This window comes from Neoarius graeffei, chromosome 8, assembly GCF_027579695.1.
Source record: "Neoarius graeffei isolate fNeoGra1 chromosome 8, fNeoGra1.pri, whole genome shotgun sequence".
NCBI lineage: Eukaryota > Metazoa > Chordata > Actinopteri > Siluriformes > Ariidae > Neoarius > Neoarius graeffei.
In genome coordinates, this window is record NC_083576.1 from 74,423,247 (window position 1) to 74,450,747 (window position 27,501).

A 27,501-nucleotide genomic window follows, 5' to 3' on the forward strand; every position below is an offset into this window, starting at 1 on the left:
ACATTAGACCGTATCTGTGTCGTTTTCTTCGCGGATGCACTGTCCGTTTACATTAAAACGCCGGGAAACGGGAATCCGCCAGGGTCCACATATTCAACCCAGATCGTGTCTGGTCCGGTGCTGTGTAAACATTGAGAATACGCGGATATGCTGTGCTGAGCTCTAGCTGGCGGCGTCATTGGACAACGTCACTGTGACATCCACCTTCCTGATTTGCTGGCGTTGGTCATGTGACACGACTGCTGAAAAACGGCGCGGACTTCCGCCTTGTATCACCTTTCATTAAAGAGTATAAAAGTATGAAAATACTGCAAATACTGATGCAAATACTGCCCATTGTGTAGTTATGATGGTCTTTAGGCTTGCCATCCTTCCACTTGCAAGTGGTGACTTGCGCGCAGCGGCTCAGTCCCGAATCACTGCTCGTGCACTTCACTCACGCGCTCTGTGCTCCAGAGGGCACTCGCTGTTCAGGGCAGAGTGATTTGGAGCGCAGCCGCTGAGGAGGAAGCGATGAGCCGCACTGACACATTTCAACTTGCGTGCCGAATTAGTCATGTGATTAGCGTATCCGTGTATTGGCGTTGCTTTGTGCACGCGAATCGTGTATTGGTGTTGCTGTGTGCACGCTAATCGTTTTTAAAAACGTTAATCTGATGATCCGCTGATACGGTCTAATTTAAACCCCACCTGAGTTTCTGGAGCATCACATTTGTGGGGTCGATTAAATGCTCAAAATGGCCAGAAAAACGTCTTGACTATATTTTCTATTCATTTTACAACTTGTGGTAAATAAAAGTGTGACTTTTCATGGAAAACACAAAATTGTCTGGGTGACCCCAAACTTTTGAACGGTAGTGTATGTTTTCACATATGGTCTTATTAATGTAAAACTGGCCAGTATACATTAAAGTGGCACTGAAGGCAAAATTTTTAATCAAAATTCTATTTCTCATTTTATTAAATATAGGAATGCATTTTTGATCGCTACTTTGTCACTGCTATAACAAGTTATGAGTGTTTGAAATATGCTCTGTAATATATCAGTCCATATGTCAAAGCAGTGGCCGTAAACGAGATTCGCTGAGACCTGTGCGAGACATCGTAGGACGGAAGTAAAACGTACAGCGGAAATCAAAGTGACCGACATCTGCCAACGTTCCCTGTGTCCAAAATCGCTCACTCGTTCACTACTCCCTATATAGGGAATTACTATATAGAGGACTATATAGTGAGCTCATTGGTAAAATGGAGGGATGCTTTTGACACTAATACGTCGCGCTGGTGTTTACGTCATTACTGTTGCACAATTAAAACGTGCCAGGTCAGTCAGCTGGTGGGTTTTCAAAATAATAAATGCATGCATGTGTTTTTGTGATAAATCCATATTATACTGAGCGCATTTCCCACATTAATCAATACAAAGTACCTGCAGCTTTCAGTTCTTTTAAATCAAGGCTGAATACTTTCTTCTTTGCCGCTGCCTTTTATTAAATCAAATTTGAGACTTTTAATTTGATTTCTTTCAGCGCCACCACAAAAAAAGACGCGCGCCCTCTTTCGAATGCTGATGTAATCAAGCTGGAAGTTTTGTTTTGATAGCGATCAGGAAAGTTTGAAAAAAGTAGGCAGTAATCACCATTTAAACTCGTTTTTGTGCAATATTTCGTTTGGAAAACGGTTTTCAAAATGGCGGCGCTGACACCTGGCTGACACTTCACGTTTTGAAGTCTCGCACAAGTCTCGTGAAGATCGCGCGGATAAGCGACGCCTGCCGTGGACCAAACGAACTCAATTCAACACGGCTAAAAACCGAATCAGCCGATAAGTATAATATTTAACTGCAATTAGTTGCCAATACGAGTCACAATATAAGGTTACTGAAACCGAAGATGTAACTGAATAACACGATAATTAAGAAATGAAGCAAGTTTAAAAATGACTTCAGTTCTGTGGGTGGTAAAAGAGAGCAACTGGACTTGCTTGAAGATTCTTGAAGACGTTTCACCTCTCATCCGAAAGGCTTCTTCAGTTCTGTCGGACTGGTAGGGAGTATCAGGTATTTATCCTCTCATGGATGAAAAGCTCATCTAAGGTGTCATTGAGTCATCCTGTTGGTGTGGGTCACTGGGGGCTGGTTGTGAACGGCCTCGAGAGTCGTTAGGATGATCAATGGATTGCCCATTAGGGTGATCAATGGAATGCTCACAGTCAGACAGAACTGAAGAAGCCTTTCGGATGAGAGGTGAAACGTCTTCAAGAATCTTCAAGCAAGTCCAGTTGCTCTCTTTTACCACCCACAGTTTACTATGACCTGGATGACTTAGGCTACATCCACACGACAACGGCAACGAGATGTTATTTAAAAATATATCGCGTCCAAATGGGCAACAATCAGTAAAATATCAGGTCCATATGGCAACGCAACGCTTGCTGAAAATGATGCAATACACATGCCACACCTCTAGGGGCGCTGTAAGACGGTCCCTTCGGAGACACCAGAACAATAGAAGAAGTAAGGACGCATGCGCATAAACTATTATGCGCGAGACTTCATATTAGCCACAAAGTCAGAAAAATCTGTTCGTAAAATTACATTATAATGACCAAATACAATGAAAAGTATTTTTCCAGTCTCACCTGTGAAAGGTAATCCCATGTGATCTCGTTTGGACAGAAAACCTGTTGGTACAGTTAAACGCAGCTAATCTTTATTCTCCGCTTTGACCTATCCAAAATGGCGGCGAGGATGACGTATGATTCTACGCGGAAGGCGGCGTCTTCAATGGTCCGGAATAAATTGAATGATACACGTTGATGGATTAATTTGTTGTTTCTCACCTGTGAAAGGTAATCCCATGTGATCTCGTTTGGACGGTAAACCTGTTGGTACAGTTAAACGCAGCACATGAATCTTTATTCTCCGCTTTGACCTCTCCAATATGGCGGCGAGGATGACGTATGATTCTACGCGGAAGGCGGCGTCTTTAATGGTCTGGAATAAATTGGATTAATTTGCTCCTCTACTCCCTTTTTGAGGAATGTATTGTTGGACTTAAATCAACATCTGAAGAGGTGAGAGCGCTCCTTTTTTCCCCTATTTTTGCTGGCGGGATTGCACCATTACACAATAAGTATTCACAGTGAAAATATTTTGTAAGCGCGTTTCATGAACCAAGTTATAGGATTTGTTGACAACTCGCATCGCATCGCAATGAGAAGATCATTGGCACTACTGGTGTTAAGAATCAGACCATTTCATAAATGAATATTTTGCTGTAGAGCTGCAGTGTTTGTACAATTGCATGTTTTTGCTTCACTATTACTGTCACTATTCTGCTTCTTGCATTACTACTGTGAACTAACACTGAACATAATAATAATAATAATAATAATAATAATATCCAAGCTCGTGTTTCACTCTCACTAGTGCTCTGTAAGGCTTTTTCCTGGTGATATTCGTTACACTTCTACCCGGCGTGAAGCACTCACAGTCATGTGGTTGTGACGTCATCGTAAACAAATCCGTTCTACTCATCCAGACGACTTCACAACGGCAACGTTGCCAGATCTTTCCACTCTGGAACCCGTTCTCAAAAAGATTGCGTTTTGGGCACCCAAAACGCCGGTGCCGTGTGGACGCCAGGCCTAAACGATAAGCAATTGTATCGGAGTCACCTGAATCCGTTGCCGTGTGGACAGGCTTAGGCTACATCCACACGACAACGGCAACGAGATTTTATTTAAAAAAATATCGCGTCCACATGGGCAACGGATCAGTAAAATATCAGGTACATATGGCAACGCAACGCTTGCTGAAAACGATGCAATACACATGCCACACCTCTACGTGCGCTGTAAGACGGTCCCATCGGAGACACCAGAACAATAGAAGAAGTAGGACGCATGCGCATAAACCCCTTCTTCTACCCGGCGTGAAGCACTCACAGGAACAAGCCCACAACAACAAGAAGATGGCTGCGACTACGCGAGGAAATTGTGCCTTCTGTGTGTACAAATTAGTTTTATTAGTGTGCATAGTTTTATAGAACTTAATTTTCTTATTGTGTGTGAACATTTTGAAAAGCATTTTTATATAATTTATATAACTTTTTTTATATTGTGTGTGTGTGTGTGTGAACATTTTGAAAAGCAGTCTTATCCAATAAAAAAAAGAAATTCAAGAAATGGTTCAGTTACTTGTTTATTTAAAAGAAAAGCTGTATACAAAAGTGAATGCAATGCAGTGGTTCATACAAAACAGCGAGAGTGCTGCTTGTTCTAGTCATGTGGTTGTGACGTCATCGTAAACAAATCCGTTCTACTCATCCAGACGACTTCGCAACGGCGCCGTTGCCAGATTTTTCCACTCTGGAACCCGTTCTCAAAAAATATCGTTTTGGGCACCCAAAACTCCGGTGCCGTGTGGACGCCAGGCCGAAACGCTAAACAATTTTATCAGATTCACCTGAATCCGTTGCCGTGTGGACAGGGCCTGAGAATCTTCACAGACATGACTTCAGTTCTCCTTTAAAGTGCAAGAGACTGTTTGTGAAAACATAGATAATTTCTTTCTTCTATTTCTGATGAGCAGATTGGTAGATATGCGTGCGCTGTAGTGCATACACAGGAAAAATGACTGGGCAGTTTTTTCCAGAGTTAGAGAGTAAAATTTGGAGTTGGAGTAAAATTAGAGAGTAATTGTGTAACAGAGTTGGTTGTGGCTCTGAACTGAGTAAAATAGTACAAGAGTTAATTTCAAGACGCACTGAATAGTCAAATACCAGATAAATGAAGATGTTGTAAAAATCAGTTTTAGAACTGTGTTGGAATGTGTGAAAAACATGACCTTGATGGGATTAAGAGACGGCAGTGAGAGGGGTTTTCACTCTTCTCATTGAATCTCATCTCATTATCTGTAGCCGCTTTATCCTGTTCTACAGGGTCGCAGGCAAGCTGGAGCCTATCCCAGCTGACTACGGGCGAAAGGCGGGGTACACCCTGGACAAGTCACCAGGTCGTCACAGGGCTGACACATAGCCCATGTTTACATTAGACCGTATCAGCGGATCATCAGATTAACGTTTTTAAAACGATTAGTGTGCACACAGCAACACCAATACACGATTTGCGTGCGCACAGCAACGCCAATACACGGATACGCTCGGCTCCGCAGGCATCCTGCGCTCCAAATCACTCCGCCCTGAACAGCGAGTGCCCTCTGGAGGGTGCGCACTCCGGCCCTGCGCAGCTCACAGAGCGCACGAGTGAAATGAACAAGCAGTGATTCGGGACTGAGCCGCTGTGTGTGTGATCTCAGCGCATATCACTTACCACTTGCAAGTGGAAGGATGTCAAGCCTAAAGACAATCATAACTACACAATGGGCAGTATTTGCATCAGTATTTGCAGTATTTTCATACTTTTATACTCTTTAATGAAAGGTGATACAAGGCGGAAGTCCGCGCCGTTTTTCAGCAGTCGCGTCACATGACCAACGCCAGCGAATCAGGAAGGTGGATGTCACAGTGACGTTGTCCAATGAGACGCCAGCTAGAGCTCAGCACAGCGTATCCGCGTATTCTCAATGTTTACACAGCACCGGACAAGACACGATCTGGATTGAATACGTGGACGCTGGCGGATTCCCGTTTCCCGGCGTTTTAATGTAAACGGACAGTGCATCCGCGAAGAAAACGAGACAGATACGGTCTAATGTAAACGTAGCCTTAGACACAGACAACCATTCACACTCACATTCACACCTACGGTCAATTTAGGTGGTGTTCACATTAGACCGTATCAGCGGATCATCAGATTAACGTTTTTAAAACTATTCGCGTGCACACAGCAACGCCAATACACGGATACGCTAATCACATGACTAATTAGACGGCACATAAGTTGAAATGTGTCAGTACGGCTCAGCACTTCCTCCTCAGCGGCTGCGCTCCAAATCACTCCGCCCTGAACAGCGAGTGCCCTCTGGAGGGTGCGCACTCCGGCCCTGCGCAGCTCACAGAGCGCGCGAGTGAAGCGCACGAGCAGTGATTCGGGACTGAGCCGCTGTGTGTGTGTGATCCCAGTGCATATCGGGCATGCGCAAGTCACTCACCCCTTGCAAGTGGAAGGATGGCAAGCCTAAAGACAATCATAACTACACAATGGGCAGTATTTGTATCTTACTATGAACAACATTAAGAATAGCAAAGCATTATATTCATACTTTTATACTCTTTTTAATGAAAAACAAAAAGGTGATACAAGGCGGAAACAATAGCAGGAAGTGAAGTCCGCGCCGTTTTTCAGCAGTCGCATCACATGACCAACGTGGCATGAACAACGCCAGCGAATCAGGAAGGTGGATGTCACAGTGACGTTGTCCAATGACGACGTCAGCTAGAGCTCAGCACTGCGTTTCCTCGTATCTCAATGTTTACACAGCACCGGATCAGATACGAACTGGGTTGAATACGTGGGCCCTGGCGGATTCCAACTGTTCCGCCTGTGGAGTCGTTTCCCGGCGTTTTTAATGTGAACAGACAGTGCATCCGTGACGAAAACGAGACGGATACGGTCTAATGTAAACACCACCTTAGAGTCACCAGTTAGCCTAACCTGCATGTCTTTGGACTGTGGGGGAAACCGGAGCACCCGGAGGAAACCCACGCGGACACGGGAAGAACATGCAAACTCCACACAGAAAGGCCCTCGCCGGCCACGGGGCTCGAACCCGGACCTTCTTGCTGTTAGGCGACAGCGCTAACCACTACACCACCGTGTCACCCTTCTCATTGAATGTGAATGGAAATTTTTACTCTTCTCATTGAATACTCCTCCCACTGCCAACCCTTTATCCCAAAACAATAGGACATGACGTTTTTTTGATGGCCAGTTAATCCTAATCTCTGGAGCAGATTTAAGTTTTTGTGCTTGATCCGTTCCTCAGACTGAACAGAAGCACCTCAAGTGACCAAAACGGTTCGACACAATGGGTAAGGTAATGTTTTTTCACACATTCCAATACAGTTCTAAAACTGTATTTTAGAACATCTAAATTTGTTATTTTTTTAAAAAGTACAATCATGACATGCATACTAGGGTTATGACTGTGAAAGTGTTTTCAAAATTTCTACTTTCCTGATGTTGCATTTGGTGAACTTTTACTCATGTATTACTTTTTTGAAGTTATTTTTATTGGGTTATGCAAAAACCTCCTGCACCCAGCATCACCTCACTTTTGATAAATGCATGTATATTAAATAAATAAATCATGATTATAAAATAGGGGGCGGCACGGTGGTGTAGTGGTTAACGCTGTCGCCTCACAGCAAGAAGGTCCGGGTTCGAGCCCCGTGGCCAGCGAGGGCCTTTCTGTGTGGAGTTTGCATGTTCTCCCCGTGTCCGCGTGGGTTTCCTCCGGGTGCTCCGGTTTCCCCCACAGTCCAAAGACATGCAGGTTAGGTTAACTGGTGACTCTAAATTGACCGTAGGTGTGAGTGTGAATGGTTGTCTATTGCCGCTTTTCCACTACAAACGCGGCTGAGCCGTGCCGTGCCGAGTCGAGCTGAGCGGGGCTGTTGGAGTTGCATTTCGACTACAACCGCGCTGAACCGTGCTGGCTGGAAGTGGGTGGACACATTGGGTGGAGTTAGCGAAAGTGGGTGGACGTCATGTGATGTCGTTAAGCAGCGCAAACAGTGACATCAGTGACAGTGGCGGAACAAGTCAGAGCCGGGCCGGGGGCGGGGCAAATGACCGGGCCCTTTATTAAAGCTTATCATAACATCATTTTAGGCTACAAAATGTCCGCAACTGCGGTGTTTACCAATTTCAACACTACCGGGTGCAACTATGTTATTTAGTACATCAAGTCCTTCAAACGAACATGTAACTCAGAAACAAAAAACATTAGGATACTGTACATGGCTCATAATAAAACATCAATAGCCTATACTGCGCACATTATTTGAAGGGCATACGAATGAGCGCTCAGAGGTTGCAACGGTGACAGGAAGAGTCAGAAGTAAAAGGAGGGCGGTGCAAACCTCACTGAATGCACTGTGTTTACCAATTTCAACACTCCGGGGTGCAACTATGTTATTTTGTACATTAAGTCCTTCAAACGAACATGTAACTCAGAAACAAAAAAAACATTCGGCGACATACTGTACATGGCTCATAATAAAACATCAATAGCCTACTGCGCGCATTATTTGAAGGGCATACGACGAGCCTTGCGCTCCGCGAACTCGTCCACGATGCTCTGTATGTCACTGATTCAGTGATCTTTTAAGCGGTAGTCTCACGACCCGGATAGTAAACAATAAACATGGAGGACATGGAGTCGTTAGTGTTGCTGGTCTTGGTGCTGTGGCTTGTTGTCACCGACAACGCCAACAGATACTGGCAAGAGCGTATAGATGAGGCGAGGCGCATAAGGCTTCAGAAATTCTCGTAATTCGTAATTCTCCTTCTTCCGGGTTTGCGGTGTTTACAGATCCCAGCGCGCTCGCGGGGCGTGTGTGGGCATGTGAGGACACTCCTCCTCACCAATCAGTGCACAGGGGAGTGTCTGCTCACGCCCCCAACCTCAGTCGGCACGGTTTGGCCCGCTTCAGCCCCACTCCAAAACGGTGCGAGTTTTAGGGGCTAAGCAGGGCTGAAACGAGCTGAGTCGTGCTGGTTTTTGGTAGTCGAAACGCGAGCCGTGTCGGGCTGAAGTGAGCTGAAGCGAGCTGAAAAAGGGTAGTGGAAAAGGGCCATATGTGTCAACCCTGTGATGACCTGGCGACTTGTCCAGGTTGTACCCCGCCTTTCGCCCGTAGTCAGCTGGGATAGGCTCCAGCTTGCCTGCAACCCTGTAGAAGGATAAAGCAGCTAGAGATAATGAGATGATTATAAAATAAATTCATTGTAAGATGTGTAAAGTACTTTTATATAACAATAAATTGCCTAACAATTGTTGTAATAATAATTGATGATGGGTGTGGGAGGCTTTTGCATGACCCAATAAAAATAACTTCAAAAAAGTAATATATGAGTAAAAGTTCACCAAATGCAACATCAGGAAAGTAGAAATTTTGAAAACACTTTCACAGTCATAACCCTAATGCCGCTTTTCCACTACAAACGCAGCTGAGTCGGGCTGAGCCGTGCGGTGCTGAGTTGGGTTGAGTCGAGCTGAGCGGGGCTGTTGGAGTTGCATTTCGACTACAACCGCGCCGAACCGTGCTGGCTGGAAGTTGGTGGACACACTGGGTGGAGTTAGCGAAAGTGGGTGGACGTCACGTGATGTCGTTAGGCGGCGCAAACAGTGACATCAGTGACCTTTTAAGCAGTAGTCTAACGACCCGGATAGTAAACAATAAACATGGAGTCGTTAGTGTTGCTGGTCTTGGTGCTGTGGCTTGTTGTCACCGACAACGCCAACAGATACTGGCAAGAGCGTATAGATGAGGCGAGGCGCATAAGGCTTCAGAAATTCTCGTAATTCGTAATTCTTCTTCTTCCACGTTTACGGTGTTTACAGATCCCAGCGTGCTCGCGGGGCGTGTGTGGGCATGTGAGGACACTCCTCCTCACCAATCAGTGCACAGGGGAGTGTCTCCTCACGCCCCTAGCCTCAGGGGCGTGAGGAGACTAAGCAGGGCTGAAGCGAGCTGAGTCGTGCTACTCTGAGGTAGTCGAAACGCGAGCCGTGTCGGGCTGAAGTGAGCTGAAAAAGGGTAGTGGAAAAGGGCCATAATGCATACTACATGGATATTTTTGTAGCTGAACTTGTGCTGAATACAAAAAGTCATATGACTTTGAAAATACTGCTGAGATTTGTTGAAACTGACGACAAAATCAGAGCATACCAAAATCAATAGAGTGCCAGAAAATACCCTCAGACCCCAGGGGGTTAAAGTGCATATCACGGGTAAATTCAGGAGCAAGATCAATGTAATTCTTCTATTTTATATTAAACTTTGGTCAAATATCTGTCACATTTTGCATTTTGTGCAATTTTTTTACTTTGCGCAATACCAGAAAAATTCAGTTGAAATCGAGCCATTTGAGGCGAATTGGTCCGCCTCTGAAAAAACTTGGCATTTGGATTTCCCAGGAAACATTGATTTTCGTGACATCGCGTGCGGGACGCCTCCTCCTGAATCCTACGTCAGCGCTGGTTTGTTTATGAGAAAACGACCTGGTGGTTTTCTGCAAATTTCTTCAACGTTATCGCGTAATTATTAAAATGGTTAACAGATGTATCGTAGGAGGGTGTAGCAACACCAATCATGATGGGATTAGAACTCATCGTTTCCCAAAAGACCGGACAATGAGGGAGAAATGGGAGCGCTTGGTCTACACAGGCTGTGCACTGAAACCGTGCAAAGCTCGCGCAGCCTGCTGGCGCTTCCGCAGGTGACGTCACGAATCTGGCTCCAGACTCCCTTGGGATTTTTCCAGACGCATTTTGCTATTTTATTTTTTTCTGCTGTAGACAGATGGCCTTGTGCAAAATTACCCTTCTGGATGAGTGTGTAAAGGGACGTACTTTCATATAATAAAAAAAATTTGTCCAGGATATGCACTTGGAGGTAAATGGACCAAAGATGTTCAGTATACACAAGGTACCAATGCTCTTCACTTATATTTTTACCATCATGTAATTTTGTTGTACTTTATATGATTACCATTACTGGTACCTACAATTACAGCATGTTTCCTGAGTAAAATTATGATTACATACAAAAAAAAAAAAAACCACGATTACCTCATGTCTACTATGCATGTTTACTGCATATCCTCTTCTTGTCGTCTTTCCTTTTTTTTCCCTTTATCTTATTTGCTTGTTGGAAGCACATGGCTATTAATATACGCCACATCACAGACTTCCCTCTTTTTTTAAACTGAGAGTCAGGCTGATTTATTTCAGTAGGATGTGTTTAATAAAGCTGAAAGAACCAACAGCGTTTTTTCTTCTTCCACTTGCACGCAAATATCCCAAAGAGTAGATCAGGCTTTCTGAAGTGACTAGTCTGAGTAAGGAACATGATTGGTTAAAAAAAGGATAAAGAATGGATAGATTGCAAAAGACGGAAATACTTTGAAAAAGCAACCGTCCAATTACTACAATATAACACCAAGTACCGTATTTTCTGGACTATAGAGCGCACCTGTATATAAGCCGCATCCGCTCTATTTAAAAAAAAGATATACAAGCCGCACCGGGCTATAAGCCGCAGATATCCATGTTGATATTTACTGCATGTACAGAACGATTTTGTACTGTAAATGTACATGTATGTACCTGAACAGATTCTTTCCGAACAGTGCCTTTTAACACGGCAGCAACTTTGCTGATTAAAACGGAACAGAACCAAGAGAAAATAACCGGTATTTATTTACCTTCATTTCTCCTGTGTTTGAAACCACAAGTCACTTTAATCATCTTCGCTGGATTTGAAAATAATTACCAGTTAGTAATTTGTCGTGCGTGTTCTATCTGCTAAAGATCTGCTAATTCTTCTTTGCATTGATTTCCGTCTATCTTATTTTTGATTCTACTTCCGGTTAGAGCGCCCCCTAGCGGTGGAAGAAAAATCCACAGAATAGCCGCACCTTTGTATAAGCCGCATGGTTCAAAACCTAGGAAAAAAGTAGCGGCTTATAGTCCAGAAAATACGGTAATATCCTGGTGAGTCTCACCATCCCTAGCAGTGCAATAGTGCATAAAACTATCTTTTTTTTTTTTTTTTTCTGGGTTATTAATGAGCATCATAGACATAGGTCGCGTTAACCGACAATTGTCCGTCATTGACGGATTTTTTTTTTGAGCTATGACGGAAAAATCTGAAGGCCGTCGGTCATTTTGACGGATGTTTACCGTTACCATTACCAATAACAATAATAGCCTAATAATAATAAAACATAATGAAACACACAATTGAAATGATTGGCAAGTTGTGGCAGAGTTTTCTTACATACAGTATACATAGCCTTCACTGCCGTCGCTTTCAATCTGAGCCGACGTTGCGGCGAGTCTTGATCGGTGCACAGGCTACCCATGTATACACTGTAGCCACTGCGCAAGGCTGTTCCCCCCCCCCATCGCGCTCCTGACCGCGCTCTGACTTTTCTAACCACTAGCACAGTGAGATGGATTAATGTTTCCCTTCTCTGCAGAAGACGCGTCATTTTTGCTATTAAAAAAAAGAGATGCATTGGGTTGTTTGTGTCGTTTCCCTGCCTGTACGTCTTAATGCAATAGCGCTCATTTAGGCTAGTTGTTTTCTTGTTTTTAAAATGAAACAAATGCCGATTTATTGTATTCTTCCCCAGCAAGCTTAGGAAGCTTGGGAACATCACTGCTCGAATATCTGCTAAACTATCATTTTAATGAGAGCACGGGTAGACAAACTAACATTTAAACATAACTTCGTTTTATTTAAGACCTTCCGTGTCAGCCCACTACGGGTCACCGCGGGGTGCAGCTGCACCACTGGTGCAGAAAGACCGCACGCTGCAGGATTCCCTCCCTATGAAGAGAGTACTAGCAGGGTCGGGAAATCCAACTTTCAGAGGCTCTTGTCGGCTTCTGATCACTTCCCTGGGAGAAATGTTTCCCGACTTCAGAACTTTGGCTGAAGTGGCGCTGGTTATTCCAGTCTCCAGTGTCGCAGCAGAGCGCGGGTTCAGCCTTCAGAATAAAATTAAAACGTCAACGAGAAGTCGTCTGTCCGAGGCAAAGACGCAGTATTTAATGACAATTGCCTCGGCAGCAGTCTCCATTGACGACTTTGATTATGCACAAGCGAGCTCCCAATTTAAATCCATGCGGGCCAGAAGGAAGGTTTGAGCTCACGCCAACAGGTCAAATTAGATTGCCACTTAAATCGCTGTAGTGAACTGTTCATATTTTAACTGCAATTGTCTTGCTACGTTGTAAAATAACATTGTCCATATGCCCATTACAGGGTTTTTTCTAGAAAAATTTAGTATGAGGGTGCTCACCATGGCGAGGGAGCGAAGCGGGGGGGAGATGGTGCCGGTTGTCCCCCCCCGCCGTGCAAAGCCTTTGAAAAATGCTCCAATGGGACATTGTGAGGCTGTCTGAGAGGGAAATTGTAACGAATTGTCTGTCAACATTGAAAAAGAAAGAAGTAATCTTCTTCTGCCCCGGACAGTCTTTGGCTTTCTTCCGCTTCGTGCCGCGGGATGACATCTTTAAATGCCCAAGTGTCGTCAAAGACAACTCGCGAACTACTTCTGTCAAAAGCTCCCGCGCCGCTGGGTGGAAGGTCATTCAGTCTCGAGAAATCTCGCTCTACAAGTCAGCTGACCTTGTATGTAACCCATGTCAAATCTCGCGAGAGCAGCCGCGACAAGTAAACAACTAAACAACATGGCGCCTCAGTCTGGAAAACGCCAATTCGGATTGTTTTTGCACCGTCTGGCGGTGTATCTACTATGATTGGAATATTTTTGGAGCAATTATAACGTATTTGATGATCAGACACATTGTCACGTAGTGTTGCTGGGATGTTTTCACGGAGTCGGTAAGGGGGCGCACGCCGAGAGTAAGAGGGCGCAGCGCCCCTGTTCCCCCGTTTAGACGAAAGCCTGCCGTTAAGGCACAACAGCCGCAATGTTTTTAGCGGAGGGAAAATGGGTTCACAAGTGACTGAACGTCAGAATCTCTGTTCATCTTTTTGCATCATAAATACATAAATGATTAAATAATACAAGCTTGTTCTGTGAATTAATTTTTAAATGAAAATGAGTCCATGAAAACACAAGTTATTAAATATATAGCATTTATAGCCTATATACATTGTCATTTAAAAGTTAAAATAAAATGACGGATAATAATGGACAATGACGGAATTTTTACGACCCTGTCCGTCAAAATGACGGACAATGAAAAAGTCTAACGTAACCACTGATCATAGAGTACACTCCTCTATAAAGGTGGAGGTTGTACAATCATGGCATCGATTTCTGTAATTTCAGCAAATTTCTACGCAGTTTACGTTTCACTCTCGCATGCGAGTGGGACAAAAGAGCTGCAGAACTGCATCCGATGTGAATTGGCCAGAAGATCCATGCAGCTCAAAGTGATCAAAAACACACTCCTTTCTGAAAGTCTTCATACTCTGGCTGTTTGTCTGTTTGAGGGGGAAAAAGGTGTTGGAAAGAGGCCTCAACCACATAAAACATTTAAGTATGGGATATTAAAATGACCCTGCACCAATCTACAGCATCTGCGAGTATAAACGTGATACAAAAGCGACACCGTCTACAAATGGAGCAGGAAAACGCTGCCTTCCGTTGATCTGAAAGATGAATTTTGTTTCCTCAGAGTAAGAGTTTTGTCCTCCTTATCCTTCATGCTCGTGTGTTCCCATTACCGTTACATCCTCAGGTCCTTCTTGATTTGTGTCAAACTTTGGCTCCACACACTTCATAAATTAACTCGCCCTTGTCCAGATTGCCAAGAACGCCAGCAATGTGGAATTTTATTCTGAAGAAACAGAACGGGTCTGAGTTTCCCAAAAACATCGCAGCACAAAGATCATTAAATGGTAGAGCGAGCAGCACAATGAATGCTCTTGCGCTCTCTCTCCTAGTTAAGATGCTCTTAGCATTAAAGAACTGAAGTCATTTTTAAACTTGCTTTATTTCTTAATTAATGTGTTTTTCGGCTTTAGTAACCTTATATCGCGACTCGTATTGGCATATTATGTTACGCTTATCGGCCTTTTCGGTTTTTAGCCATGTTGAATGTAGTTCGTATGGTCCACGGCAGGCGTCGCTTATCCGCGCGATCTTCACGAGACTTGTGCGGGACTTCAAACGTGAAGTGTCAGCGCCGCCATTTTGAAAACTGTTTACACAGCGGTCAGATCGCTATATCATTCCAATTTAGATTAATTTCGAGATTTGCCAGCTTCATCAGCGATGGCGTGTCAGTCCTGCACGCTGTGGCGCGTCCACCTGAAGGCGCGCTTCGGGCTGCACGTGTGCCGTGAACAGGGCGCACCTGAGCTCAATTAAGGAACTACGTGTTTGCCTAATTAAGGACTGTGCTGATGCATTTGCGTCACGAAGTATTACAATACGCATGTACACATTACCGAGCCTTTCTACCCGTGTTCTTGATTTCCTGTTTCTCGTTCTTGTCCTCGCTTAGCCTTTGATGTCCTGTTTGCGCCTCCTGTATTCTCGCTTTAGATCTAGCCTGCCGTTTTGGATTGTTTGCCTGTGTATATATTGTCTCGCTGTGTGTATGTGTGTGTGTATGTGTGTGTGTATATATATATAAAAAATATAGTGGTGCTTGAAAGTTAGTGAACCCTTTAGAATTTTCTATATTTCTGCATAAATATGACCTAAAACATCATCAGATTTTCACACAAGTCCTAAAAGTAGATAAAGAGAACCCAGTTAAACAAATGAGACAAAAATATTCTACTTGGTCATTTATTTATTAAGGAAAATGATCCAATATTACATATCTGTGAGTGGCAAAAGTATGTGAACCTTTGCTTTCAGTATCTGGTGTGACCCCATTGTGCAGCAATAACTGCAACTAAACGTTTGCGGTAACTGTTGATCAGTCCTGCACACCGGCTTGGAGGAATTTTAGCCCATTCCTCCGTACAGAACAGCTTCAACTCTGGGATGTTGGTGGGTTTCCTCACATGAACTGCTCGCTTCAGGTCCTTCCACAACATTTCCATTGGATTAAGGTCAGGACTTTGACTCGGCCATTCCAAAACATTAACTGTATTCTTCTTTAACCATTCATTGGTAGAACAACTTGTGTGCTTAGGGTTGCTGTCTTGCTGCATGAGCCACCTTCTCTTGAGATTCAGTTCATGGACAGATGTCCTGACATTTTCCTTTAGAATTAGCTGGTATAATTCAGAATTCATTGTTCCATCAATGATGGCAAGCCGTCCTGGCCCAGATGCAGCAAAACAGGCCCAAACCATGATACTCCCACCACCATGTTTCACAGATGGGATAAGGTTCTTATGCTGGAATGCAGTGTTTTCCTTTCTCCAAACATACTTCTCATTTAAACCAAAATGTTCTATTTTGGTCTCATCCATCCACAAAACCCTTTTCCAGTAGCCTTCTGGCTTGTCCACGTGATCTTTAGCAAACTGCAAATGAGCAGCAATGTTCTTTTTGGAGAGCAGTGGCTTTCTCCTTGCAACCCTGCCATGCACACCATTGTTGTTCAGTGTTCTCCTGATGGTGAACTCATGAACATTAACATTAGCCAATGTGAGAGAGGCCTTCAGTTGCTTAGAAGTTACCCTGGGGTCCTTTGTGACCTCGCCGACTATTACACGCCTTGCTCTTGGAGTGATCTTTGTTGGTTGACCACTCCTGGGGAGGGTAACAATGGTCTTGAATTTCCTCCATTTGTACACAATCTGTCTGACTGTGGATTGGTGGAGTCCAAACTCTTTAGAGATGGTTTTGTAACCTTTTCCAGCATGATGAGCATCAACAATGCTTTTTCCGAGGTCCTCAGAAACCTCCTTTGTTCATGCCATGATACACTTCCACAAACATGTGTTGTGAAGATCAGACTTTGATAGATCCCTGTTCTTTAAATAAAACAGGGTGCCCACTCACACCTGATTGTCATCCCATTGATTGAAAACACCTGACTCTAATTTCACCTTCAAATTAACTGCTAATCCTAGAGGTTCACATACTTTTGCCCCTCACAGATATGTAATATTGGATCATTTTCCTCAATAAATAAATGACCAAGTATAATATTTTTGTCTCATTTGTTTAACTGGGTTCTCTTTATCTACTTTTAGGACTTGTGTGAAAATCTGATGATGTTTTAGGTCATATTTATGCAGAAATCTAGAAAATTCTAAAGGGTTCACAAACTTTCAAGCACCACTGTATGTATATATATATGTGTGTGTGTGTGTGTGTGTGTGTATATATATATAATCTGCACTTTATTAAGCCGTATACTTCTGCACATACATCCGCCTCCCTCGCGTACGTGACATGAAGATTATTCCATACGACTTTGAACCAACTGAGAAGAGTTGGAGAGATTACGGGATAAGGACGAGTCCGTCGCGCTGGTATTTACGTCATTACTGTCGCACAATTAAAACGTGCCAGATCAGGCGGCTGGTGGGTTTTCAAAATAATAAATACATGCATGTGTTTTTGTGATAAATACATATTATACTGAGCGCATTTCCCACATAATCCTCACTAAGGTTTCAGACAGCACTACAAAATGGTGTCCCCACTATATAGTGCCCTATGGAGCACTTGCATGTGATGTCACATCCGATCCAGATTGTAAACAGACGCCACCTTGTCGGTCAAACGCCATATTTCCGCCTTCTACTTCTGGTTCTACTTCTACCTTTTCTTCTGGAAAACCCTACTATATACAATTCTACTACAACGTCAACTCCACTGAAAATCAATAAAACATAAGACGAGTGGAATCCTGTGTCCGAGTCCTTCCCTTTCAAGTGTGGGAAACCCATGATGCTCACATACACTTGACAGTAGGCTGCCACGGGACCCTGACAGGTGTGCAAAATGGATTGCTGCTATCAGGTATACCGTATATACAGTAATAGTGATAGACTACAAGCTCTCCCTACCTGTGCACGTTTTTTGTTTTTTTTGTGCGTATTTTTGCGTGTTGTTCGTCTGTACCGGACTTCAATATCCACTACAACCGTATGGACTTACTGGACATTGGTTTCCAGCAGAAAATGACGGTTTGTAGCGATTTCCATCGCATGCACAACATTCCGGACGAGATAGCGAGACCAGCGGGGTCTCAATACTTAAGTGACTTACTCGTCCAATGAGGATTGTTATTTTCTTGTTTACAAGATGCCACATCTGAGTCACTGACAAATCCTGAATTTCTGTAAAGATAACTGTCCAGAGATTTATAAGCACGCAGTGCTTCACCACTGAACAGCGAGGGAAAGTTAATGAGGTAATTATACACGTCCGGGTATTCCGCTGGCAGTTCAAAATCCACTGACACGGTCGTGAAAACTACGTCCGGTAATCGATAAGGGTCACTAATCTGTAGGTCGTTTATTTTAGACATATATCTAGTTATCTGTTCATTAGAAAAATGAGCCGTGTAGTAGGGACGGCGAAAACTAAAAAAAAAATCTTGACCGACCACTGAGCCTCATTAGCCGGTTAAAGTCGGTTAACCTATGAGTTTATTACAGGGATGCAAACGGCACGCCTTTTTCACGGCTCGTGCAGATCCGATTTTTTTTTTTTTTAGGGGGGGCGTTGGAGTGTCTGAATAATTTCATCAGAGTAAATTCTGTATTAAAATTACTACATAAGCAAATGCCGCTACAGTCCATGAAAAAGCCGTGAAAAATTCGGCATCTGCGCCTTTAGTTTGTGTGGAAAGATATGATCTGCAATAACATGCATTGTTGGCTACAGACCGAAACATACTTTCAGAATGCACTGGCCAAGGCAGGACTAAACTCCATGCGCCTTCTAATAATAATTAAAAAAAAAAAACAGAATAGTAATTTGTAAGCTAAAAAGCCTGTGTCTACACTTTTCTCTCACCGAGTGGCAGCTGTTTTCAACTGGGGCGGGAGGGCGGGACATGACTGAATGGGTGTTTCTGATTTGTCAGCTGTCTTTAACTGGGGCGGGACATGACTGAATGGGTGTTTCTGATTTGTCAGCTGTCTTTAACTGGGACGGGAGGGCGGGACATGACTGACTGGGTGTTTCTGATTTGTCAGCTGTCTTTAACTGGGGCGGGAGGGCGGGACATGACTGAATGGGTGTTTCTGATTTGTCAGCTGTCTTTAACTGGGGCGGGACATGACTGACTGGGTGTTTCTGATTTGTCAGCTGTCTTTAACTGGGGCGGGAGGGCGGGACATGACTGAATGGGTGTTTCTGATTTGTCAGCTGTCTTTAACTGGGGCGGGACATGACTGAATGGGTGTTTCTGATTTGTCAGCTGTCTTTAACTGGGGCGGGAGGGCGGGACATGACTGAATGGGTGTTTCTGATTTGTCAGCTGTCTTTAACTGGGGCGGGAGGGCGGGACATGACTGAATGGGTGTTTCTGATTTGTCAGCTGTCTTTAACTGGGGCGGGACATGACTGAATGGGTGTTTCTGATTTGTCAGCTGTCTTTAACTGGGGCGGGACATGACTGAATGGGTGTTTCTGATTTGTCAGCTGTCTTTAACTGTGGCGGGACATGACTGAATGGGTGTTTCTGATTTGTCAGCTGTCGTCCTTAGACCGCATGGCATGGCCCAAGCATTTACAAACACAGAATTCCAGGTTCTCCGCTCCAAAATCGGCAGCTTCAAAACGGTTGAATTTTTTTTTTCACCGACAACCAAAAAAAATTAACCGGTTGACGTTGATTCGGTCAACCACCGGTCAAACGGTCATCGGTTAACATCCCTACCGTGTAGTCCGTCGGTTGAAATTGATCCATTTTGTACACGAGTGCAGCAGTATTCAGCGGTGTTTTTTACCGACAAGATGGCGGCTGTTTACATTCCGGTCACGTGACCTGCAAGAGGTCTGTATAGTGAGTAGGGAGCGATTTCGGACACAGGGAAAACTTCCGACTTGATTCCATCAGCATTCGAAAGAGGGCGCGCGCGTCTTTTGACAGCGTTGGCAGACGCCGGTCACTTTGATTTCCGCCGTACGTTTTACTTCCGTCCTACGATGTCTCGCACAGGTCTCAGCGAATCTCGTTTACGGCCGTTGCTTTGACATATGGACTGATTTATTACAGAGCATATTTCAAACACTCAATTTACTATAGCAGTGACAAAATAGCGATCAAAAATGCATTCCTATATCTAATAAAATGAGAAATAGAATTTTGATGATAAAAAAATTTTGCCTTCAGTTCTCCTTTAAGAGGCTTTTGGGAAAGCCACCACAGATATTTAAGTATTGATCAGGATAAAGTTGAAATAAGGATTGCCCTAGGAAATATTAGACACGTGCTCATATTAAACCTGGCAAGGGTTGACGAGAGAAAAATAGTTTAAAAAAAAAAAAAGTTGTTTTATGAAATGTTATCTATTGCATGTGTTATTGTTTACCACAAATGATTAATTAACTGACTTCCTCTTTGCAGGAGTGAGCGGATCTGAAGGAATCCGGTGGAACCGGTGTGCCCCTTCCTTCATCTTCCATATCTAGTTTTTCACCTTGGAAGGATGCCTCCACACGCGGTGCTCTGAGCACGTTTCGGAGCCAGCGAGTGCTCCGGGAGGTTTGAGGCGTAATACAGCTCCCATTTCTCACCTGTGTTGGTCCTGCTGAGCCGTCAAAATAAGTTCCTCACTGCCCCCCCACTTGTCGCATCGCGGCCAGTCCAGCAACCCCTTCCCCCTGGATTCGCACGCCAAGCGGTCCCACTATGGCACCAAGTTGAATCCGTATACGCGGGCGCGGATGACCGAGGCATGGCAGCAGCATCCTGTCGCCCCGCCTCCTGTCGTCCACACCATCCCGCCGGGGTCGGAGAACGCGCTCGGATGCGCCGTGTACGGCATCGTGCTGCAGCCAGACGCTCTGCAGCAACAGCAACAGCAGCATCACAGCCAGCAGCACAGCCAGCAGCAGCAACACCCGGCTCAGGCGCAGCAGCCGTCGCTACAGGTCGGGAGCGAAGGAGGCCACAAATGTGGCGCGTGTGGTCATGACATCTCACATCTGGCCAATCCACACGAGCACCAGTGCATGGTAAGCCAGGACCGCTCGTTCCAGTGCACACAGTGCCTGAAGATCTTTCACCAAGCCACAGATCTCTTGGAGCACCAGTGCGTGCAGGTGGAGCAGAAGCCGTTTGTGTGCGGAGTGTGTAAGATGGGCTTCTCGCTGCTCACGTCGCTGGCACAGCACCACAACGCGCACAACAGCGGAAACCCCATGAAGTGCTCCATCTGCGAGAAGACCTACCGGCCCGGATCTTCAGGAAACGCCACGCCGACCTCCTCAGGCAGCACCAATCCAGCTCAGCCTTCCAGCGACGGCGCGTCAGCGAGCAGCAGTGCGGCGGTCGGTACTTCTGGACAGCCCACGTTCGAGTCCTCGGCTCCTTACAGGCCCTACAAGTGCTCCGTGTGCTCAAAGGGGTTCCGGCATCTGTCAGAACTGACACGACACGAGCGCGTGCACACGGGCGAGAAGCCGTTCAAGTGCGAGACGTGCGACAAAAGCTTCAGCCAACAGTCACACCTGCAGCACCACCAGCGCACGCACAGTTCGGAGCGACCGTTTAAGTGCGCCGTGTGCGAAAAGAGCTTCAAGCACCGCTCGCACCTTGTGCGGCACATGTACGCGCACTCGGGCGAGCACCTGTTCAAGTGTAACGTGTGCGAGCTGCACTTTAAGGAGTCCTCCGAGCTGCTGCACCACCAGTGTCAGCCGCAGGGCGCGCGGCCGTTCCGCTGCGCCACGTGCGGCAAGGGCTTCAAGCGGCCGTCTGACCTGCGCCAGCACGAGCGCACGCACTCCGAGGAGCGGCCGTATCACTGCGACGACTGCCAGATGAGCTTCAAGCAGCAGTACGCGCTCGTCCGTCACCGCCGCACGCACACGGCCTCCGGAGACCGACCTTTCAAGTGCAACCTGTGCGACAAGGGCTTCCTGCAACCGTCACACCTGCTTTACCACCAGCACGTGCACGGCATGGACAACCTGTTTAAGTGCGCCTCGTGCGGCAAGGGTTTCAGCCAGTCAGGCGAGCTGCTACGGCACAAGTGCGGCGAGAGTTCGAACACGCCCACCAACCCGGACAAACCGTACAAGTGCGACGTCTGCGGCAAGGCCTACAAGAAGGCCGCGACGCTGCAGCGCCACCAAACCACGCACTGCAACGAGAAGCCTCTGAAGTGCTCGCTGTGCGACCGCCGCTTCCTCTCGTCGTCAGAGTTCGTGCAGCACCGCTGCGACCCGTCGCGAGAGAAGCCGCTCAAATGCCCAGACTGCGAGAAGCGCTTCAAATACGCGTCCGAGATGAACCGCCACCGACGCGTCCACACCGGCGAGAAGCCGTACAAATGCGCCAGCTGCGACAAGGGCTTCAAGCAGCGGGAGCATCTTGCCAAACATCAAAGCGTACACTCTAGGGACGCGCAGTTCAAGTGTGTGTGGTGCGGCGAACGCTTCGCTGATCTCGGCTTGCTCCAGGAGCACACGGTCCAACACACTGCCGAAGGAGGCGGATACCCAGTCTCTTCTCTTATTCAGTAAACCATGTGTTTTGTTTGTTTTTTTAATATTATTTTTATTTTATCTTTAGATAGCTCCAAATACTAAGCAAGTGGTATAATCTCGTCGTCTTCGTTACCTACGTATACATAATTCCTTCGTTATTCCGTTGTTGTATACCATTTCATCTTGGACAAGCAATAGGTGCTGAATGTTCGAAGCATCGTTCTCTTTCTAGCCTTGATTTAAAGCTCATTTTGTTACAATTCAAGGGGAAATAATGAAGGACAAACTTTCCAAGGTGAGCAAACGGAGGGGGAGGAAGGAAGGAAGGGAGGGAGGGAGAGGCTGTCTCATAGCTGCCAGAGATGAAGAAACGAGAAACGGCTCCCTTCTGGAGTCTTTACACCAGTCTTTCAGTTTGGTATCCAGTTCGATTATGCTTTTATGTCAGAACTCTGGACTTTTTATATTAAAAAAGAAAAAAAAATACCCCATAGTTGAGAGTAGCTAGTGAAATTTTAGACGTAATTAGTGTGCTTCGTTTGAGTTTCGTTTGCAGCTACAGATTCTTTTCTACCAATCAAGAACGACTCGAGGGGAAATTAGTCACTCGCCCGCTAACCATGTCCTGAAAAGAAGAATTGTGTGTGTGTGTGTGTGTGTGTGTGTATATCTCTCCTCACATCACGGTTTCAAAGTGTATTGCCTGCTTTCCGACACCTCAGCTAGACCTAGCTGACCAGACAGGGGTTAGCCGATATTGTGCTGTTATGATATTATGAACTATTCATGCCGTCTGTAAGCGTGTCGTCGTATATATGTGCCCTTCGATGTGGCAGAAATTGTATGTACCAAAAACAAAACGAAGTACTGTATGACACCCCAGAAGGGCACGTTGTTAGCCAGGTAGTCCATCACCGTCTCTGCATTTCACTGCAATATACGTAAATAAATAAATACACTATATAGAAATATATACGTCACTCATGTATACATACGGTTCATATTTCCATAAGTCTGTCTATCTGTCCTGAAGCAGCTTTGTGTTACATAGGTTTTTATTTTTTCTCGTCCGGTCTTTTAGTCTTTTCTTAACCTTTTTTATAGGGTTTTTTATTTATTTATTTTTTTTTTAATGTGGAACTCACTCTGTCTTTTTTTCTTTGCTTTGATGGCATTTTGATGATGGTGGTGATCATGATGGTGTCATACTATGGAATCAATTTTGTGCCAAAATGTTCAAACCAAACCAAAACGACAAAATACAAAAAAAGAAAAAAAAGTCAATTTTTTTTAGACTGGCAAACAAATTATTCGTGTAATCGTGCAAAATATTCAGAAACCTTTTATTTTTGTTCCGCGTCTTTCTCAGTTTTGCTTGACGTAATTTATTTTGGTTGCGATTCCAGCTTTCTCGTTTGCGCTCCCAGACTTTTGGCACAAACTTGACGTGTGGGCGGGCTGTCCAGGAATGCATTCCCATTGGCTAACTTGTGTTTGACTGACAGCTACGCTCAGCCATTCCCTACTCGGATTCTGGCGGACTGTTTGACGAGTGACCGATGATCCACTGACGGTAAACAAGGATGGAGTGGACTTCAGTGGCGACTATGATATTGAATTTACACTTTGTTGAATTAATTCAGTATCAGTCGCCACTGAAGTCCACTCCATCCTTGTTTACCGTCAATGGATCATCGGTCACTCGTCAAACAGTCCGCCAGAATCCGAGTAGGGAATGGCTGAGCGTAGCTGTCAGTCAAACACAAGTTAGCCAATGGGAATGCGTTCCTGGACAGCCCACCCACACGTCAAGTTTGTGCCAAAACTGCAAGCGAAAAGTCAGGGAGCGCAAACGAGAAAGCTGGAATCGCAACCAAAATAAATTACGTCAAACAAAACTGAGAAAGACGCAGAACAAATATAAAAGGTTTCTGAAGAGTAACAGACTGATATTTTGCACGATTACACGAATAATTTGTTTGCCAGTCTAAAAAAATCGACTTATCTCACATGCTTTGTCTTCTTTTTTTTTTTTTCTTCTTCTTCCATTTTGATATTTGATGTCATTATAGCATAAGGTAAATATTATGCTTTGACTATTGTTAGTTAACTCCTTTCTTTTATTTCATTTATGACTTATTGGGTCATGTGATGTGTATGTAAGGTTGTGGGTGGGTGTTGATCACTGACTTTTTAATGTTACTGTCTCCCATCTTGGGATCTTGTTCTTAAATAAAAAACAGTGAATCTTAAAAAAAAAAATAAAATTGACTTTTCTTTTTTTGTATTTTGATTCGTCGTTTTGGTTTGATATTTCAAAAGTATTGTATGAACATTTTGGCACAAAACTGATTCCATATCATACGAGGAGTTTTGTGCACCTTGTCGATTTGTGTTCGCTTCCTCATGTAAATGAGTCGTCTCTTTTTTTTTTTTTTTTTTTTCCTCCCTTCTTCAGAGCCAGCTTTGAGACGTGGTCGAATTCCCAACCTCCCTTAGTGTCAGCCAAACTTGAAGTCTGATTTGTACAGTAGCATGTGAGATTTCTACAGCCTGTATAGATTTATTATAGTTCCTGTTTACTTGCCTGCGTTTATACTGTAAAACGACGCCCCTTGTCGCCTTTTGGTTCTGGCGTAGGAATATTTTTTTAAATTTATTTTTTATTTTTCCCCCCACCCCATGATGTAGGAAGGGAAAATGTGCTTAGAGCCTATAAAGGTTGACTGCTGTTTTTCTCTTTCCTCCTTTACGTCCCATGAACAAGTCGTTCTTTCGCACCCTTCGCCTTTGCTTGAGTGGACGTGAGTGCAAAATAAACGCACGCCAACCTCTGGCCCTAATTTTGAACTCCTCCCAAGGTGACGGTTGTGGTTTTGCACAAGCGAGGTTGCGTAGTGCTCCTGGTTTCCCTCCGTCGTCTGGGATTTGGTGTGCAGTATTATAATTAACGCGTGCTAGGTGGAGGTCGGAGCTCGAGACTTCAGGGTGTATCCATAGCCTCGGTTTTATATTGTGATTTTTTTTTTTTTCCTCCCCTTTTTAAAACACACATGTTCTTAAACGTTTGTTTCCAGACGTGTCCCCGTCCCCACCCCGGCATTAAAAGTTTGACTCAAAGAAGGGCAGTCGGGATTTGAGGGGAAAAGGAAAAAAAAAATCTATGCCTTTCCTTGTTTTTCACATGTTGCATTTGTATATTCATTTTTTTTAATTAATATTGTTTAAAATTTCTATATAAAAAAAAAAAAATATATATATATATATATACTTGGTGGGAGGGTCAGGGCCACCGAGGAAGGGATGCTGGGTAACGATGGGGATGGGATGTTCTGGGTGGGGGTGATTGGGGTTTTTGAGCACGCTCGCCTTCCTCTGCGGTCCTGCACTCTGCCTCGTGCATGCCTGCTGTGTTAGTTCCTGTAATCTGTTTTAAAAATGTTTGTGTGCCACAGCACACTTTAACTCCTCTTTAGCTTTTTCAAATTGTAGATTGTGGATGAGTTAGTAAGAATTTTCTTGTGGAGATGGATGTGACATTCATGCTAAATATCTGTATGTAGCATTTAATATACACAGCACTAACTAATAAACTTTCTCATTAATATCGCGTGCCGTTTGGATTTTTAACACGTTTTTATTTGAGCCGCGTTTTACGGAGGTTTGGGGTACATGCTGCGAGTCCATTTATTATTTAAAAAGAATAACAATGAAGCTATGAGTTACAGTAAAAGAGGGCTTGCAGGGGATTTATAGTCATCATGGATTAGTAGTCAGTGCTCTTAATGCAGCCTGATGGATCTCCTGGATTGTTTTTCTTAGTCTTCGACATCATCTGCAGATTGTACAAAGACAAAAGTTGTAATTTTTTTTTTTTTCTGTATTGAAGTTAATCAGACAAAACAATGTAGCTCGTCATGTCATGAAGAAACTGGAAAGCACAAGTACTCCATCCTTAAAGGAACGGTCCACCGTACTTCCATAATGAAATACGCTCTTATCTGAATTGAGACGAGCTGCTCCGTACCTCTCCGAGCTTTGTGCGACCTCCCAGTCAGACGCGCTGTCACTCCTGTTAGCAATGTAGCTAGGCTCAGTATGGCCAATGGTATTTTTTGGGGCTGTAGTTAGATGCGACCAAACTCTTCCGCGTTTTTCCTGTTTACATAGGTTTATATGACCAGTGATATGAAACAAGTTCAGTTACACAAATTGAAACGTAGCGATTTTCTATGCTATGGAAAGTCGGCACTATAATGACAGGCGTACTAACACCTTCTGCGCGCTTTGGCAGCGCATTGATATCTGAGCTCCGTATCAACGCGCTGCCGAAGCGCGCAGAAGGTGTTAGTACGCCTGTCATTATAGTGCGGACTTTCCATAGCATAGAAAATCGCCACGTTTCAATTTGTGTAACTGAACTTGTTTCATATCACTGCTCATATAAACCTCTGTAAACAGGAAAAACGCGGAAGAGTTTGGTCGCATCTAACTACAGCCCCAAAAAATACCGTTGGCCATGCTGAGCCTAGCTACATTGCTAACAGGAGTGACAGCGCATCTGACTGCGTCCGACTGACTGGGAGGTCGCGCAAAGCTCGGAGAGGTACGGAGCAGCTCGTCTCAATTCAGATAAGAGCATATTTCATTATGGAAGTACGGTGGACCGTTCCTTTAAGACTTTCCAGTGTAGGCATAAATTGTTTTTCTGGGCTCACCTTAGCAACCCTCGCCTGGCGCTCCAAAGACTTGACGGTCTTCCTGAGCTGATCGTTTGTGGCCTTTGCCTCGACGTACCTCATGACATCAGGGACGCGGAAATCAGCCATCTGGGCTTTCAGCTTTTGGTTCAGAGCCTCAGCCTGAGCTCGCTTCTGCATACAAGACGCGCATACAAAGAGAGACGTATATTCAGGAACGTGTACGCTGTTTTTAGAAAGAGGAACACTGTTATTTGAAAGGGGGGGGAAGTCTGATAATACATCCAGCCCTCATTTCCAGAAGTGAAAGTAGAAGCTTTTGGTAACTAAGAAATATTGTACAGTAGGGTGCATCAGTTGCCCTCACTTTCATAAAATCTGATGCATTTTTGTTCGGGTGTTCCTTTTCACCAATAAAGACATCCTGTAAAATTTTTTGACCATATTCAAAAGTCTAATGGTGGCACCATGAGGTTCTTTTTTTTTTGCCAAAAAACGCTTATTTTATGTTTTCGCGTAAGGTTTGAATCACAATGTTGGACTC

At 44.5% G+C, this 27,501-nt stretch overlaps 2 protein-coding genes across 2 annotated transcripts in view; one reads left to right on the forward strand and one right to left on the reverse strand.

The window, feature by feature from the left end:
- The window catches only part of znf319b (zinc finger protein 319b), a 51,007-nt gene extending 27,323 nt beyond the window's left edge, over window positions 1-23,684 (forward strand). The window contains exon 2 of the mRNA XM_060928240.1: window positions 20,171-23,684. Within this exon, the coding sequence (XP_060784223.1) occupies window positions 20,491-22,293 (1,803 nt within the window). The 5' untranslated portion in view covers window positions 20,171-20,490 and the 3' untranslated portion in view covers window positions 22,294-23,684. The remainder of the gene's footprint in view (window positions 1-20,170) is intronic.
- Window positions 23,685-25,898: 2,214 nt separating this feature from the next.
- Window positions 25,899-27,501, reverse strand: part of ccdc113 (coiled-coil domain containing 113) — a 43,631-nt gene continuing 42,028 nt past the window's right edge. The window contains exons 7-8 of the mRNA XM_060928241.1: window positions 26,976-27,131; window positions 25,899-26,092 (exon numbers count right to left, since the gene is read on the reverse strand). Of these exons, the coding sequence (XP_060784224.1) occupies window positions 26,024-26,092; window positions 26,976-27,131 (225 nt within the window). The 3' untranslated portion in view covers window positions 25,899-26,023. The remainder of the gene's footprint in view (window positions 26,093-26,975; window positions 27,132-27,501) is intronic.